The sequence below is a fragment of the Rhineura floridana genome, chromosome 6 (assembly GCF_030035675.1).
Source record: "Rhineura floridana isolate rRhiFlo1 chromosome 6, rRhiFlo1.hap2, whole genome shotgun sequence".
Taxonomy (NCBI): domain Eukaryota; kingdom Metazoa; phylum Chordata; class Lepidosauria; order Squamata; family Rhineuridae; genus Rhineura; species Rhineura floridana.
The window spans coordinates 84,143,453-84,160,151 of record NC_084485.1 but is presented as its reverse complement, the minus strand read 5'-3'; the positions used below and the strand labels follow the sequence as shown (position 1 = coordinate 84,160,151).

Genomic DNA, 16,699 nt, shown 5'->3' with positions numbered 1-16,699 from the left:
TGAAGACTTTCCTCTTTCAACAAGCCTTTTAAGTTGAGACCTATCCCAGTCTGCATCTGTGTTAGAATTGCTTGTTAATATGTTTTTTTAATTAATGTTTTTAACCCTTTTTTAAAAGATGTTTGTAAAGCTTTTTTTAATGTTTTAATGCATTTTCAGGTCTGTTTTTATGATGTTTTAGAGTGTTTTTAGTGCTTCTGTTTGCCGCCCTGGGCTCCTGCTGGAAGGGTGGGATATAAATCAAACAATAACAAAACAAATAAACTGATGGAAGGCATTCCTCGCCACTGAGGCTACTTGAGCCTCAAGCAACAGGCATGTATCCAGAAGTACCATCGAGCTACATACCTTCTTCAGATGCATTGTCTTCTGCAAATATATATTTTGTGTGTATATCTAAAGGGTGCAGTGGGTTTTTGACATAGTGTAAAGCTCAAATATGTAGAAAATACACTCATAACAGTTGTAATCTTCCTTAGCATGCTGATTTAATACCCACAGTGGAATATAACCAAGACTGTAGATTTAAGTCCTAAATGAACAGAGTAAGATTTGTTGATAAATCCTAGTTTTTCATTCAAGTGTTACTATTGAGATCAGCATATTCTAGATACTTTGGTGTTCTGCTAGTTACCATATTTCTCAAACTTCTGTCCATTTAATTACATTGTGTAACCCTTCTGCATATGCCACGGTTGCCAGTAAGGGTATATCACGATGGAGACTAATCGTACCTGATGTTACTATTTTACAAAAATCGTTTACCTTTTTAACGATTGTGTAGGAGAAGGAACATTAACAAGTCCAGCTTGCCTATCATATGGCTCCAGGACTGGGGAAAATAGCAGATGTGAGAAGACCCTCTTTTACAGCTACTGCAAGCGGAAAAGCCTTTTACGTGATCACGTGGTCAATGACATACGTGCGTAGAGTAGCAAAGCGTTGAAGTCCCAATGGATTCGGCGTGGAGAAGTCCTCTGCATAACAAGCCCCATCAATTACTACATACAAATAGCTTGCTCTACTACGTGTATATTGTATACGTGACCAACGCTCGGACACACTCCAACTCTTGCCTTTACCGCATTTACTACCTTCGTCGATCACAAAGGTATGTCTCATTTTGATGACGTTTCGGCTCAGAAAACGAGACGAGATCATGTAGCAGTTATCGCAAGATTTGACGCGCAACAAACCGCCCCGTGATGCTTTGCGGCCTTCTCTTTGCAGTCGGCGCCTCCGTAGAAGGATGGGTGAGTACCTCTGAGATCGGAGGGTAAGATCCTTTAATCCGTTCCCATCCGGTCGAGTAGTCGAACTTGCGGAGTTGAAGTTCGGGTAATGGGGAAAGGGGCGGTCGCGCAATTTTATGCATGGGTTATTTGTGGGTCGGGGCCTCGATTTTGTCGTTGTTGCGGTTGGGGCCTGTCTCAGTGGCGGGTTGTGTTTGGGCCTATGCATCTGTGCCACGTTGACCCAGTAGCCGGCTGACCCCGGGGAGGATTTTGCAGGGAAATAATATTCCCCCCGTTTGTCAAAGCCCCCCAAAACGTTCCTTTGCCCCGGTTCCCGTGATGAAGCTTCTTCCACTGCTGCATTAGGCTGAGTACGCCATGCGGAGATATTTTTTACCTTGGAGAGCTGAGTAACTCTGGGCATAAGGAATTGTTCCAATCGGGTGAGGTGGAGAACCCCACGCTATCTTGTGCTGTCGTCTTCACAATCTGGTTTTTGTTATGACTGTTCAGGTATCTCCAGAGACAACTGGCACAAGCGCCGCAAGACTGGAGGAAAGAGAAAGCCCTACCACAAGAAGAGAAAGTATGAGTTGGGGCGACCCCCTGCCAATACCAAAGTATGTGATTCTAGCTTTGTAGTGGATGAGTATTTGTGTAGTTAGCTGTTGGTTTGTGTTTCTGATGCTCACTTTCTGACTGCAAAATTTATGAGGACTGTTTAAAATTAGAAAGCATGCATGTGTTTCCTAAAGTGGTGAGGTCCTCCATGCACATCCTGGGACCCCTTAGTATTCATTGCAGATGTGTGTTCTTAAATAACCCAAAAGATCAAACTTCTAAAAATCGATCATTTGGAAATTATCTTTGTTCAGAGTCTAAACCAGAAAAAGGATAAACCAGGGGGTCTGTCTGTATTGTTGATAAAGATACTAAGGTTTTCTATGTGCCTGACCTGGAAAATATGAATGTATAAAAATTAGACTGTATTTGGAATAGAGTTCATATGTCACAACTTAATAAGTGTGTGCCTCTGAACTTGCCAGTAGTAATTATTATCCAGAATTTATCTTTCTGTCTGTGACTAGTATGCAGCAATTCCATTCCTGTACTTCTGAGTATTTTCCTGGAAACTACTATTTCATGTGTGCTCAAATACTTGGGCATTCTTGGGATGCTTGACTTTAAGCAGTTGAAATGCACCATATTATGCCATTTCACAAACTGCTTTTGAAATTTGCCTCAGTCTCAAAGAAGTCTGCAGTGCAGCATGTGGGGAGGTAAATGCAAGGCCAAATTTCTCTTTAGCATGATGGAGTAGTTGTACAGTTCTTTGGATCTGGGCCATTATTCCTGGGACAGGAGGCAACAGGAGTGATGAGAGCTACACCTTAGGTGGGTGCTTTAGGCCGTTTTGGTCTCCATTGCACTCACCAATGATAGGGGTTGTCATAGTTACACTGACCATGTTGCCATGTGGGTTGGGTATTTGCAGAACATCTCAGTGCTGTGAATCCCTTTGTTTTGATCCAATCTGTTATTTGTTTGTTGTTGTAGATTGGCCCCAGGAGAATTCACACTGTAAGGGTACGTGGTGGGAATAAAAAATACCGTGCTCTGCGACTGGATGTTGGAAACTTCTCTTGGGGGTCTGAATGTAAGTGTAAATTGGATCCTCTTTGTGACATTAGCCATGTTGGCATATGTTAGTGATCTGAAAGCAAAAACAAGAGAACAGGGATGTCAGCTTTGATCTTAAGAGAACTTTGGACAATCCCTAAGCTCTCAGGGATGCAATGTCATAGTTACCCTGAGTGCTTTGTTGCTTCAAGGGCAGTTATGGAAATGTAAAGGAGCAGCAAAATTGCTTCCATAAGCTTGAAGAGTATGGTTCAAGAGTTCTGCCATGGATGCTGTTAAACATTGGATTACACTGTAAGATGCTTGGAATGGAGAGAGAAACTTCTTCTCCGCGACCAAGAGAAAAGAAGGGTGGGGAAGGGATCAAGTTTATTTATTTTTTGTCACAGGGACAGTAATATTTAACGAATGGCCTGCAGGGTTCAGAGAAAATTCAAATGTTAGTACATTGAGTGTGAAGCCTTAATTGGTGCTTTGGAGGTCTTATTTGGGTTTTATTGAGTTTAGCTTCACTCCTGTTCAGTTTTCCTTAAGTTATGAGGCTGTCAGGTTACAATCTTTGCTAATGTCAAATTTTTGTAGTGCAGGGATTACTATTAACTTGACTGCAAATTCTGCATTTCTGTCACTTCATATTTTAATTCTGGGCTTGGTCATTAGGATTTACAGAGGTGTAATTCTCTGGGGGGATCACATTTTGTGGGTCCCTCTGTTCCAGCATCCTATGAGCCAGTCAGCAAGAAAGGGGAGTGTGAGCCACTGATACGAGTGTTCCAACTTGCTTCCTTGTCTTTTCCTGCTGATTGGAGCCAATAAGAGTAGAAAGAGGTGAGTTAGCCACTAAGAAGACCCTTTTCAGTAGCTAACACTCTCCCCTTTCATGCTTATTGGCTCCTAGGGATGTCTTGGTGTGGGAAAAGACACTAACAAGGATCTCATTCTCAACCCAGCAGAAAAAAAGTGGAGTATGGCTGTGTTTATCATGAAGGGACACTGCACTTGTGAATTTGCTACTACACTACTGAGTGTGGATTGGCAGCTGGTTCCCATCTCTTAGTTAATTAATGCTTTTATAGGTTTATGGCTTTCGTGTTGGTTTATGACCACTATTCCAGAACACCTTACAAAGATAAACTATAATAATAAAATCAAGATCAGAATGTAAAGCTTTTGTCTGTCATGGAAAGGCCCAAGTTGTGTCTTCTGAAACCAGGTTTAATACTACAAAATTGTTAGGGCTGCTTCTGTGTTAATGTCTGCCATAGTGGTAGCTACAGGATGGGCTCCTTCCTTATTGTACTGCTCTTTAATATGTTTTATTTTTAAAACTTTGAGGCTTGGCTAAACTAGTGTTCTGGGAACTTGATAGCTCCTTTCCAAATTGTAGTTTGAAAATTATTTTGTTTTCCTCACAGTTTTTAAATTGGTCTTTTGGGAATAGGGGAGACTTCACTGCTGTGTTTTTAAAATGGAAGCTGTACAGCTCCTGTAAGCTTCAATCTCAAAGAGTATTTGGGGGTCTGTCATCTTTATGTATCTTGGAGATTCCTTTGCCATGAATTTGCATTTTGCTCTTGGAGGTTGTAACACGCTCTCTTCTCTTTTACAGGCTGCACCCGCAAAACAAGAATCATTGATGTAGTGTACAATGCGTCCAACAATGAGTTGGTGCGCACAAAGACCCTGGTCAAAAACTGCATTGTCCTCATTGATAGCACGCCATACCGACAATGGTATGAAGCCCACTATGCCTTGCCCCTTGGGCGCAAAAAGGGTGCCAAGCTGGTATGTATTAAGTGGGTTGCATGAGTTCATCTTGCTTCCATCACTTAGGTCTTGCAGAGGCAGATGGATGTCCTGCTTGATTTAGCACCATCCTGTGCTTTTAAGGTGTTTGGTGTTCAGCCACTGTGCCTTAAGTTTGGAGTTCTTATGTCTTATGGTTGAGGATTTGTTTATCCAGTTTTGCTGCTGAATGAAGAGTGATGACGGGACTTTTATCTGAAGAAGATAAAAGGCCACCCTCCACATGGGCGCTTGTCCAGTTAGAGCATCTTTTAGCTGACAAGGAGACAGATATTTTGAATAAAGATAACTGCAGAAAGTCAAGATTAATTTCTGTTTGTGTATATAGTTCTTACACTAGCTTAGTCTGTTAGTTGTCATTTAGCTAGTGTTCAGATTCTTAGCATATTATTTATTACTCATTTATATACTACTAAATACGCTTCAGTGTGATTTACAACTATAAATGCCAGTTACATAAACATTAAAATACACAACAAAACAATCCCATTGAACTATTAAAGAATTTGGCACAATAATATTGCTGTACAGTTTGTAAGATACTTACGAAGAGCGGTGAAATGATGGTGTCTGACACTTCAACTCATGTTCTAGTCATCCTTCTGCTTTTGTTCCAGACTCCTGAGGAAGAAGAAATCTTAAACAAAAAGCGTTCAAAGAAAATTCAGAAGAAGTATGATGAGCGGAAAAAGAATGCTAAGATCAGTACTCTTCTGGAGGAGCAATTCCAGCAAGGGAAATTACTTGGTGAGACCCAGAAACAAAAAAAGGGCTAGTTAGGCACAAAAAGAATATTCAAGGAGATTCTGTGTTTGATAGTAGGCAAGTTTAGACAGTAGGCTGTATTTGCTTACAGTTCGTATAAAGTTGCAGCTTATTACTATCTGGATTTTAAGAGACCCTTTGATGCTTATTCAGCAGGCCCAACTTGGCATTGTGAAATGGCATGGCTTAATTTTTTCTTTCAATTGTTGGAATAGTAGTTGGCTAAAGTTGAGAGGTTGAACTTGAAAAGCGTTACAGGTTTTTCCCAGTTATGTTTGCTGCATGTGTAAAAGACGTTCAAGTGTCAGGTGACCACCATGTTGTTCTGCGTGATTCACTGGTTTTTGGAAGTTGGCCTTATGATGAAAATTACCCAGTTCTGCTACTGATTGCAAGTGATGACCATTCAAATTCTGAAGGCAACTTTATCAGCAGGGTAGCCCTTGTGATTTCTTATTACTGTGCAATTGTGAAGGGGGGAATAGTATAACCCACCCACCTACCCCAGTTTGCAAAGAGATTGATCTATTAGCAAGAGATTGGTTAAAGTGTTGGCCTCCAGATTAGTGGCTTCCCAGCAGGAAAGGAAAGTGCAGTACACATAGAGAAGCAGTTCAGTAGTTCTGGTTGATATTTCTTCTTCACTAATAGCATATTTCATTTTGCAGCTTGTATTGCCTCCCGGCCTGGACAATGTGGTCGAGCAGATGGCTATATTCTGGAAGGCAAGGAACTAGAATTCTACATGAGGAAGATAAAAGCCAGGAAAGGCAAATGAACAGTCGCTGTATCTAATGTGCTGAATAAATATCCACAGAGTCTTGTATAAATGATTGATGTGATTATTTATGGGCATTGGGAGGAAGACAGCTTACTGTGACCACATGAATATGCTGGCTCCTGGTGAAGAGCACATGCCTGCTTTGTTCCTACCCAGGCTCTGTAGCCAAAGTTTGCCCTGTGATTGCAGGTCATGGTTAAGAAGAAGAGACCTTAGCCAATCCTAGGTTGAGACAAAGCAGCCACACTGGCCTAAAAAGCCCCAGGAGGAGCTGTAAAATCCTCTTTGGGAGCCAGTGTGTTTGCACCAAGCTGTGGTTTGGCTTAGTGTGACATGCTAACTTTTTTTTAATGGATGGAGGTTGTTTGAATTGGTAGCCTTACCCTAAACCACCAGTTCAAATGCTGGTGTAATAGGTGGTTCTGGAGTTGCCTCAGTACTACACTGCAGAGCTGCCCTTGCAGGAAGGGATTCTTATCAGAGTAGATCTGCTGGTCTTCAGCAGCCAGAGGTGGGACACTCTTATCAATACTACTGCCACCAATGGGTATTGAGGGATGTGGGTTTCTTTTTGTTTAGGATATTACAGAAAAGCAATCTAAAGACATCCATGGCCATTATAACTTTCTCCTCCTGGGAGAAAGGGCGGGATAGAAATCAAATAAATAAATAACCTGCCATAGCTTCATGTGTGTGTCTGGAGTGGTATGGCAGTAGAGTCAACAAGCAGGTTTTTCTTTACAGTTGTTTGCTAAATTGTCGAGGTCTTAAAACTTAAGAACTGTGTTGAGTTTCTCTGCCCATGATTATACCTCTTATTTCTTGAGGTGTCATGATGAACTATCATAGCTGGAGAAGTACAGAGGTGTCAACATCAGTACAGGTGTGTTTTGTATTGCAGTGTGAACTTTGTAGTGTCCATTTGGAAGTGTTCTGCTGTCATTGGCCCGTGAAGTCTACAGTCTTCCAGAGCCCCTAGTAACAAAGCATTTTTCATCTCCAATGTGTAGAATATATTTCTAATTACCAGATACGTTTGCAGACTATTGATTTAAGGGAAGCAGACAAGATCATTAGTGAATTTATACCAACATTAGAAGCTGTTGATTACTTTTTTATGTAATAAGCACTATGTTTGTATTAGCCATGAAACAACTGTTGGTGCACTGCTAAGTGACCAGATTGTCTTCTTCATGACCTTCTGGTCTCATTCCAGTGCAAGATGAACTCCCTTCTAGCAGAAGGGCCAGACCGCTTTCCAAAGTCTGGTCCTTTCGAAGGCTGGGAACAAAGTTCTATCTTGTAGTATACATTTTCATTTTGGAGGGTAAAGACCATCAATACAGATGGGAGTTTGAATCTGTAAGCATAAGTTGATGAACTTGACAAGTGTGCCTCGTTTCTAAGGGTTTGGACAGATGGTGAATCTCCTCCAGACTTTGAGCTCCTTGTACATCCATACAGTGCTCATCCCAATTGCCCGCTGTGATAAGTTGAGGATTGTCAACATGTAATACTGCCTTTTCATGCAGCTATAGGCTTTTTATGGGTATGGAACTCTGAACAGAGTGTGAACATGTATACGACACTGGGTTGCACTCTTGCTTTTTTTGTGGCCACACAGTATTATCTGCCTCTCCCAGCATTCAGAGACATGCAATATTATAGAAATTCTGTTAGAAATTCATTGAACATAAAATGGGTAACATAATGACTGAATATAATGCAAGTTAAATTGGGTAACTGGAACTAATGTTGGTATTTTAATTAATTATCCGCCCTTCAACCTGAGGTACCAGGATGGATTGCAGCAATTTAAAATACATCCTTAAAAGCAAATTGCAATCACAAAAATGTGGTGGGTCTTAAAAATACGTCTCAGGTGTCAGGGTAAAGAGGTGCATCTTCAGCATTTGCTGCAAACTAGGGAAATTACCAGATGCAACCTAGTACAGTATTAGTCAAATCAAAGTTGGAATTAATTTATTCAGGAGGCTATCCCTAGGAAGCACAATATATTTTTGTATAGCTCTTCAGGCATGCTCATGCATTTGGTTTTCAATGCCTTCATTCATTCTGCCTGCCCCTCCCCCCCCCCCCCGGCTGCATTCTCAAATATACTTACTGAGAAGTAAGCCCTACTGAGCTCATATTTACTTCTGAGTAAATATGCACATGCTATTAAAATCTAATGTAAAGAGGAACAATACAATCTTATACAGACCTACTTGAAAGTAATTTCACTGAGTTCATTGGCACTTCCAGGTAAACATGTATGGGATTGCAGCCTAATTTACAATAAATAATTTGAAGTTAAGCTTTGAATTTGTTCAGATGACATTTAAGCTATACTATAGAATTTCCCCCAGTATTTCAGTTCAACTGCATTTCACTATTTGAAATACTTTATATAGCTTATAAAGACATATCTTTCTTTCTTTATGCTTCAGTGCTTTTCAGAAAATATACATCACTGCAAATACCTGTCAGTTCAAGCTTTTATTTTTACTTGTAGAAGGATAACTCTGCTAGGTCAAAGGATGAGGCGTGTGTGTGTGTGTATGTGTGAGACAGAGAGAGAGAGAGAGAGAGATAACAAGATAGTACTTTGCTTCTCAGCCTGTGATTGAGCTAAACAAATAATTCAGATCTTTAACCAGGAACCTTAGATTGTTTCTGCTCCGTAGACTGTGGCCACAGTTATTTCCCACATTTCCATATGAGACTGGACAGATGTGAGCCATTGGCATGAGTAGTATTTTATTTTAGCCCTTAAACATTGGTGTGTACAAGATTTGCAAGTTTCAGTTTTAGAGATCAGCAGAATGGTTAAAAGTCCTCATCTAGTATAATTTCTGCTATACTAACTTCTCCTTAATCTAAAGAGCTGAAGGCTAGGAATGAAACAGTTTTCCCCAAAAAACCTCAGATTACAATTTTTTAAAATGAGAAAATGCTAAGGCACAGTATTCATACGTTTACTCCCACAAAATGATTTCTAAAAACTATTACAAGACATGTACAGTGTCTGATGATTACAGTTCCTGGACACTGAGGATAAGCAAGTGTTAAAAATTAAGAATACATGATAAATATAACAAATATGAATAAACAAACGGATAGCTCAGAAAATGAGGCTTCAATAAATACTATATGATGCTTACTGAGTTCTGGTTTCTCCCCCTTTTTCTTGGTGCTTTTTATGGAAATGAGTCCTTTGTGTCTGCTGGACACTGGAGCAGTAATAATTTTCAGAATGCATAGTTTTCTTTTACTATAATGTTTGTTTTTTGCCTGATCATGAACTGTCAAAACTACATTCCTTACAGAATTAAGTTTATAAATATTGCATGCAAAGTAGGCCAAGTAATACATTGACTTATTTCTCATGAAAGAGGAGACCAAAATTTCTCTGTGATGGCTTTTGGAGCTTGAAAGCTTTCTCTGTCTTACATACTGAAGATTTTTTTGTGTGCACTATGTGCATGTTTATGCACTGGTGAGCTACTTCATAATAACATGAGCAATTGGTATTCAGAAGCATATTGCCTCCAACCATGGAGGCAGAGCCATTGGTAGCCTTATCCTCCTGGTATTTCTCTAAGCCTCTTAAAGCTATCCAAGTTGGTGGCCATCAGTGCCGCTAGGGAGGTCAGATTTCATTGTTTAACTGCACAGTGTGAAGAAATACATTTGTCTGTCCTGAATCTTCTAACATTCAGTTTCATTGGATGTCTGAGTTTTATTGTTATGAATGAGAAAAACATCTCGATCTACTTTCTTCACAACATGCATAATTGAACACTCAACCTGAAACTTATAAAGCAATAATAATTATCCCACAAAAATAAAGGTGCAGAGTTCTTTAAAGTGTCTCCCACTTGTTTAGTTGTAGCCCATACATGAAAAATTTACCCTATGCAGCTTGGCTTGTGTGTGAAGCATTAGTCTGAAATCCTGCCTCAGTTACAGAGACAGCTGCTCAAAAAACCTTTTTATTGTGGGCTTAGCCAGAGGGCTAGTCAGTGATGCTGATGTCATCTGGGGACTGCATCACTGTAATATGGGGCAGTTCCTTCTTCAGAATCTCCGAGTTCGTAGGTTTGTGGGGGACCCTGAGGTGGGAATGGGGGGAGGGGGTTTCACTAAGCCCGGTTTCCTCATCCATGTCTTCTTCATCAATGCGGCCAACTGCTTCAGGATCTTCCTTGCGGTAGAAGCTGGGGCTGGAAGAGGGAAAGGTGCTGTCTGTCCTTAAGCGCAGTAGTTGTGGATGATGAATCCTACTGCCCTTGCCAAAATTTTTGAGGCTGACTGCGGGAGAGGCAGCTGCACTGAGGAAGCGGTTGAGCAGGGGTGTCTGAATGCGGCTCGTGCTGGGCGATGCTTCCACTTGCTGATTCTGCTCTGGGTCATCACTCATCCTGTACAAGAAGGGGAAGAGAATAGTGAAGTACGCTTGAGGCAGGATTGTAGCACTGAAATTGGGGCAATACCATGAAACTGATGAGAAATTTCACACTACACTATAAAAATGGCAGGACAAAATGACAGAAAAGTATTAGTGGGGTGTGTGGGATACATTTATGCCATTCTAGCAGTCACAGCGATGGAGCCTTCACTAAATTTCTGTAGGTGAGATGGTTCTTACTCTAAAAGCTTACCAGATTCTTACTCTAAAAGCTTACCAGACTGTCTAGCCAGGATTTGGGTGAGTCCGCTTAGACGTAGTCCTGTGTCACTCGCAATGTGCATCCTGTGTTGGGTATGTATTTTGATTTTCTTAACTGCACTTGAGTTAAAAACAATTTCCTTAAGGGCAGGCTGAGGTGGTAGAACACATTCCAGGGAAATGGTCCCCTCCTTTATAGCCAAAGGGAGCTTTGGCCTCTGGTTTCTTAATTATCTTGTGCACTTTTTTTGAGAACATTGCCCACCCTAGCCATACTGCATTCTGCAGCCACGAAAACTGCACATTTTCACAAGGGAGATCTGTTTCTCTGAATCCAATACATACTCTTGGCTCTTATGGGCATGCATTCTATTGAAATGGGACTTACACATTTAACTACTGAGTTCTTTAGAAACTGAATTTGTCAACCGATGAGTGAGCAAATAAACCTGATGATGCCTTTTACGTCTTGGTACTAAAGGATAATTCTGGCTGGTAGATCAACATTGTTAAGCAGTTTACAGCAGTTTTCTAAGCAGTCTAGATTTTGGGCAAAGTGAAAGCTAACCCTGTCAACTGTATATAATTGGATTAGAAGATACAGCATTAGGAACATAGGAAACTGCCTTGTAGTGAACATTGGTCCATTGAGCTCAGTATTGTCTGCAGTCCAGCCTTTCCCAACTAGTGTGCCTCCAGATGTTGGACCGCAACTCCTATCAGCCTCAGCCAGCATTGCCAATCAAAGCCACCCCTAGGCACCGGGAAGCGGGGCAGTTGCCCTGGGCCCCGTGCTTGGGGGGTGTGTGCTTGGCGATCTGCTCACCAGCTGGCTCCTGCCTGCCTGCCTGCCTGCTCGCCTTTGCTATGCCAGGCAGGGCACAGTGCTCTCTCTTTCAGCCCAGGATAGGGGCTCGCTCACCCATGCACCATGCTGAAGCCTCCACTGCCACTCCTCTGTGGTCAGTGAGCAGTAGCCAGCTGGGCCAGCAGTTCCGGGACTGGTGCCTGTGCACCTATGGTGACTCAGCCAAGACCAAGACGGTGACCCGGAGCAAATATGGGGGGCCCCCAACTATGCTTTTGCCCTGGGCCCTGCACATGCTAAGGGAGGGCCTGTTGCCAATAGTCAGGAAAGATGGGAGTTGTGGTCCAACATCTGGAGGCACACTGGTTGGGAAAGGCTGGTCTACACTGATGGGCAGTGGCTCTCCCACTCCTACTTGAAGATGCTGGGGATTGAAGCTGGGCCCTTTTGCATGCAAGGTGGATGCTCTAACCACTGAGCTACAGCCCTTCATTTTTACCAGGCCTAGGTTGTTAGCTTTCTGTCAAGGCATTGCAACTACATTTTACTTGCCAGCTCAACTTACCGCATATCAAAGGTGGAGCCCATGAAAGAAGGTTTCAAGGTCTCTGCCACTGTGGCCATTGTGTATGGAGGCTGAGCTGTAGATTCATTCCAGTATTTGTCTTTTCCAGTTGGAGGTAAATTCTGATACATGTCGTCCACTGAAAGCAGAGACACCTGACCAAGCAAACAAAAGGGATCATTCCTGGCATCAAAGGAAATCTGTATAAAACTTGTAATTGCTTTAATCATGGTTGTGCTTTAATACAAAAGTCTCAGTGATGACTGGGAAAAGTAGCAATAGAAGAACAGCAATCTAATGGACAGCTGAATAATATGTGCTTCTGTTTTAGATTATTGACCCTCTTTCTATTGCTAATTAATTTCATTTATTTGTTGCTGCTTTAAAACTCTCAAAGTGACTTAAAATGCATAACATGCAAACAGCATAAAAATCAGTTTTAAAAAAATCCAGTGACCCAAATTCCTAATGCATGTGTTACCGGGAGACTTGAATTAAGCCAGTCTGCAACTGCCCTCTCCAAGTGAAAGAGGAAGTAGAGTTTTGTCCGCAACAGAATCTTGTACTCTCACAAAGAAAATAAAGACATTAAGTGTAAAAGCATCCTCAGTTTGTGGGTGAAAACCGGATGAAAGAAGAATACTGTATAGTATATTGTGCCCCTGTTAATTTGCATAATTAATTCTTTCACACGGGTTTTACAAGAATTGAAAAGTTTGAAGGAAGATAAAGGCTGGGGCTGAAGACAGCAGAAATGTGATAGAAAGTATGCACAGAGATAGAGCTGTAGATCACAAAAAGCTTAGCCAGATTTTACAGACCAGGCACTACTTGCATGTTTTCACACTAAGCAGCCATAAGGCCATAAACAATACCCCCAAATTGTATGTTGGATGTAAGTTGTGGCAGGTGTGAGTAGCATATTTCCTAGCCCTGTGTATATCACTCACCTGAAGGTTCCTGTCTATCAGTTTGTTAGTTTCAAAGTCGTCGTCATCCTCTCCGAAGGGATTGATTATCTGCTCTGCTACCTGTAGGAAGAGGGAGGAATGGCAAATGAATATTCAATATTTGAAAGGGAGCCAATGCTCTCCTTTTTGTAGAGCTTAATTTGTTGAGGAACTCTTACTGGCCACCGTCTTTACTTAAGCACTTTAATAGTCTCATCCAGCTTTTCATTGCCAATGGCATTCTCAAGAAAACTCCAGGAGGAAATAAACATTGTAAAGTGTATTTTAATGTAATTAAAAACATTCATTAACAGGCAAAAAACCTTGCAGTTTAAGAACATGCCTATAGCCAACCAATATTTCTATCAAACATTAAAAAGCAGGGAAATTGGGCAGCTATAGTGAATGCACCAGGGGAGCAGGAGACCTGACCTATCTGAGATATTGGACTGCCCTACAAATTTGTAAAAATGCAAACACAATTTGGGGTGGTCTTTCATAGTCCAATCCACTTCCTGTGTAGCTTGGAAGAATTTGGTCATTCACTGGCGATCACTCATGGCTGAGTAAGATTGTCTTCCAAGATAAAGTCTTTAACATTAGGTCTGTAAGTGGCTGTGGAGGCCAATTCTGGATCCACACACCCTCCCACAGTGAGGACATAGGTTTCCAGATGGAAGATGGTCGTTATGAGGATTTGTTTGACACGCCTTCTGCTTAGCTCGTTTGTCCTGTTCACCCTGTATTCGTGCTGCTTCGAAGTCCTTAGCACCTTTGATAATAGCTGACCATTTAGGACGTTCATGGGCCAAGACTTCCCAGTTCTCAATGCTCATGTTATATTTTTTTAGATACGCTTTAAGAACCTCTTTAAACCTCTTGCTGTCCACCAATATTCCATTTTCCATCCTTAAGTTAGGAGTAAAGTAGCTGCTTTGGAAAATGGTGATCAGGCATTCAAACAACACGGCCAGTCCAGCAAAGTTGATATTGAAGGATCATTGTTTCAACACTGGTAGTCTTTGCTTCTTCCAAAACGCTAATATTAGTCTGTTTGTTTTCCCAAATAATTTGCAGAATTTTCCGGAGGCAGCATTGGTGGAATCTTTCAAGTTGGGAGTGGCTTTTATAAATGGTCCCTGTTTCACAGGCATACAGTAAGGTTGGTAGTACAATGGCTTTGTAAATAAGCATTTTGGTCTCCCTGTGAATATCCCAATCCTTGAACACTACGCTTAATTCGGGAGAATGCGGCACTCGCGGAGCTGAGACGATGTTGAATTTCAGCATCAATGTCAGCTTTTACAGAGAGATGGCTGTCAAGATAAGGGAAGTGATCAACATTCTCCAGTGTCTCACCATTAAGCTGAATTGATGGTGCTACAGAGGGACTAGTTTGCATCTGTTGATGAAGCACTTTGGTTTTTTTAATATTAAGTGAGAGCCCTAGCTTTCCATATGCTTCTGCAAAGACATTTAGGATAGTTTGATGATCTTTCTCTGAATGTGCGGAGACTACATTATCATTGGCATATTGCCTCTGAGGATAGGGTAACTGGTGGCAACAGCTGCCATCTCCAAAGATGGAGAATTACATTTTTGTATGTTTGTTGGTGTTTCTCTTACTTTGCTTCTTTTCTGTGTTACTACTGTTTCTGCAGAGAATCTAACCTAGAAAATTATATCTCTCATTATTCATCCTAGAAATCTGTGTCAAATTTATTTTATTAATTTCAAAGGCTTTTTATTGGTCAGTGTCATATGATGGTGAAGACAGCCTTTTGTGTTTCAAACTGGAGGTTCTATTTCTATTTTGGGTGCATTAACAGTTGAATCTGAAACTGCAGTTTGTTGTAAAATTAGACTGATTACAATATGTTGCTACTTAAGCAATGAATCTAGCTGTTGGAAGAAACAGACTTGACCTGCCCAAGATGCATGTTTTCAGCCTGCTATGCTTAAACCACTCTACTTAAGGCAAGGTGGGCATGGTCAATAAAAAACATAGAGCACAGCTAGAATTTTGCTAGAATATATTTCACCTCTCACTGCTTGATCTTGTGCAAACTGAGACACTCCTCGTATCCATTAGAAACTTTCTGCAGAACAGTCAGTGCCATTATTCCACAATTGTTTTTGGAGCTTTTTTTTTAGTGTTGCAAAGTGTTGCTGTAGTTCACATATTCACAGAAACGGAAGCAAAAGAGAATGATTTACTATAGGAAACCACTATAATTGAAAAGTAAATCAAACATATTTAAAGTGAGTATCTGAACTATATCAACTGTCTTAATATTGTTGCTTCCTCCCTGCTAAAACAAGATCAGCACAGCACATGTCTTGTTTCTGTTATTTGGGCTGATTGCAGGTGTTGCCACCACTCACCATATGCTCAGAGGCACATGTTACCAAATTCTTCCAAGCTACACAGGAAGTAGATTGGGCTGTGAATGACCAGTCTAAATTGTGTTTGCATTTTGACCAATTTGTGGGGCAGTCCATATCTCCTGCTCAGGTCTCCTGTTCCCCTGGTGCATTCACTATAGCTGCTCAATTTCCCTGCTTTTTAAAGTTTGATAGAAATATTGGTTGGCTATAGGTATGTTCTTAAACCGCAAGGATTTTTGCCTGTTAGTAAATGTTTTTTAATCACATTAAATTTAAACCAAAGCTGTCCGTGGCCACATCCACACCAGACCTTTATTTCACTTTAGACAGCCATGGCTTCCCCCAAAGAATCCTGGGAAGTGTAGTTAGTGAAGGGTGCTGAGAGTTGCTAGGAGATGTCCTGTTCCCCTCATAGAGCTTCAGTCAGAGCAGCTGACTGTTAAACCACTCTGGCCACTGGAGCTCTGTCAGGGGAATAGGAGTCTCCGCTTAGCATCCTTCACAAACTACACTTCCCATGATTCTTTGGGGGAAGCCATTACTGTCTAAATGTCTGGTGTGTGTGTGGCCCTAACTTTTAAACTGCCAAAGATGGTCAGAGTATGGGGCAAGGTCAGTAATGAGATTACAGGTACTCTGTGAACATGGCTGATTTTTAATTAATTTCAATACATTATGAGAACTCTGACAAAAAGAATCTAAAAGCAGTCTGTCCCCCCCCCCTTTTTTTCTTTTTTTTTGCTCTTTGAACTCTCAGTTTTCTCTGACTGTTTTGGGTATTGCCATGAGGGTTGTTAAGCAAGCGTTCCTGAGTTCAGAACTATAAGTTATGTAAGGTTTTGTTCTGAAATGAGCTTATGGGAAGCATCAGAATGGCATGGGGGTATTTTCAATTTAACATTGTGGAGTGCGAAAAATCCACAATGGCTATAATATACAGCCACTCTCGTGGCTGCATAATTAAAGAAAGGTAGCCAAGCTTCAGTGTTGAATATACTAATTCTCTTCCCAGTTCTTTGGATGTTAGTCATTATGTATCTAAAAGAGAAGCATGCGTGTGTTCACATGAAAATAGAGTGGTTGCAATC

The 16,699-nt window shown here is 41.2% G+C and overlaps 2 protein-coding genes and 3 non-coding genes across 8 annotated transcripts in view; 4 read left to right on the top strand and 1 right to left on the bottom strand.

Moving 5' to 3' along the window:
* Positions 1–1,147: 1,147 nt before the first annotated feature.
* On the top strand, positions 1,148–6,277 carry RPS8 (ribosomal protein S8). The gene is made up of 6 exons (XM_061632844.1): positions 1,148–1,253; positions 1,749–1,855; positions 2,793–2,892; positions 4,486–4,661; positions 5,300–5,429; positions 6,116–6,277. Exons 1-6 carry the CDS (start codon positions 1,250–1,252, stop codon positions 6,223–6,225), a joined length of 627 nt encoding a protein of 208 aa, XP_061488828.1. The 5' UTR covers positions 1,148–1,249; the 3' UTR covers positions 6,226–6,277.
* LOC133388215 (small nucleolar RNA SNORD46) lies at positions 2,603–2,705 on the top strand. The gene has a single exon (XR_009763695.1). It is a non-coding gene; the product is annotated as a small nucleolar RNA SNORD46 (small nucleolar RNA).
* Positions 5,802–5,868, top strand: LOC133388213 (small nucleolar RNA SNORD38). Its single transcript, XR_009763694.1, has one exon. It is a non-coding gene; the product is annotated as a small nucleolar RNA SNORD38 (small nucleolar RNA).
* A 1,112-nt stretch (positions 6,278–7,389) lies between the features above and the next one.
* On the top strand, positions 7,390–7,521 carry LOC133388234 (small nucleolar RNA SNORA35). The gene has a single exon (XR_009763711.1). It is a non-coding gene; the product is annotated as a small nucleolar RNA SNORA35 (small nucleolar RNA).
* Positions 7,522–8,756: 1,235 nt separating this feature from the next.
* The window catches only part of BEST4 (bestrophin 4), a 48,104-nt gene continuing 40,161 nt past the window's right edge, over positions 8,757–16,699 (bottom strand). For all 4 annotated transcript variants that reach the window (XM_061632831.1, XM_061632829.1, XM_061632827.1 and 1 more), the window contains 3 exons: positions 13,224–13,304; positions 12,274–12,428; positions 8,757–10,652 (listed from right to left, as the gene is read on the bottom strand). In XM_061632831.1, the coding sequence (XP_061488815.1) occupies positions 10,247–10,652; positions 12,274–12,428; positions 13,224–13,304 (642 nt within the window). In that variant the 3' untranslated portion in view covers positions 8,757–10,246. The remainder of the gene's footprint in view (positions 10,653–12,273; positions 12,429–13,223; positions 13,305–16,699) is intronic.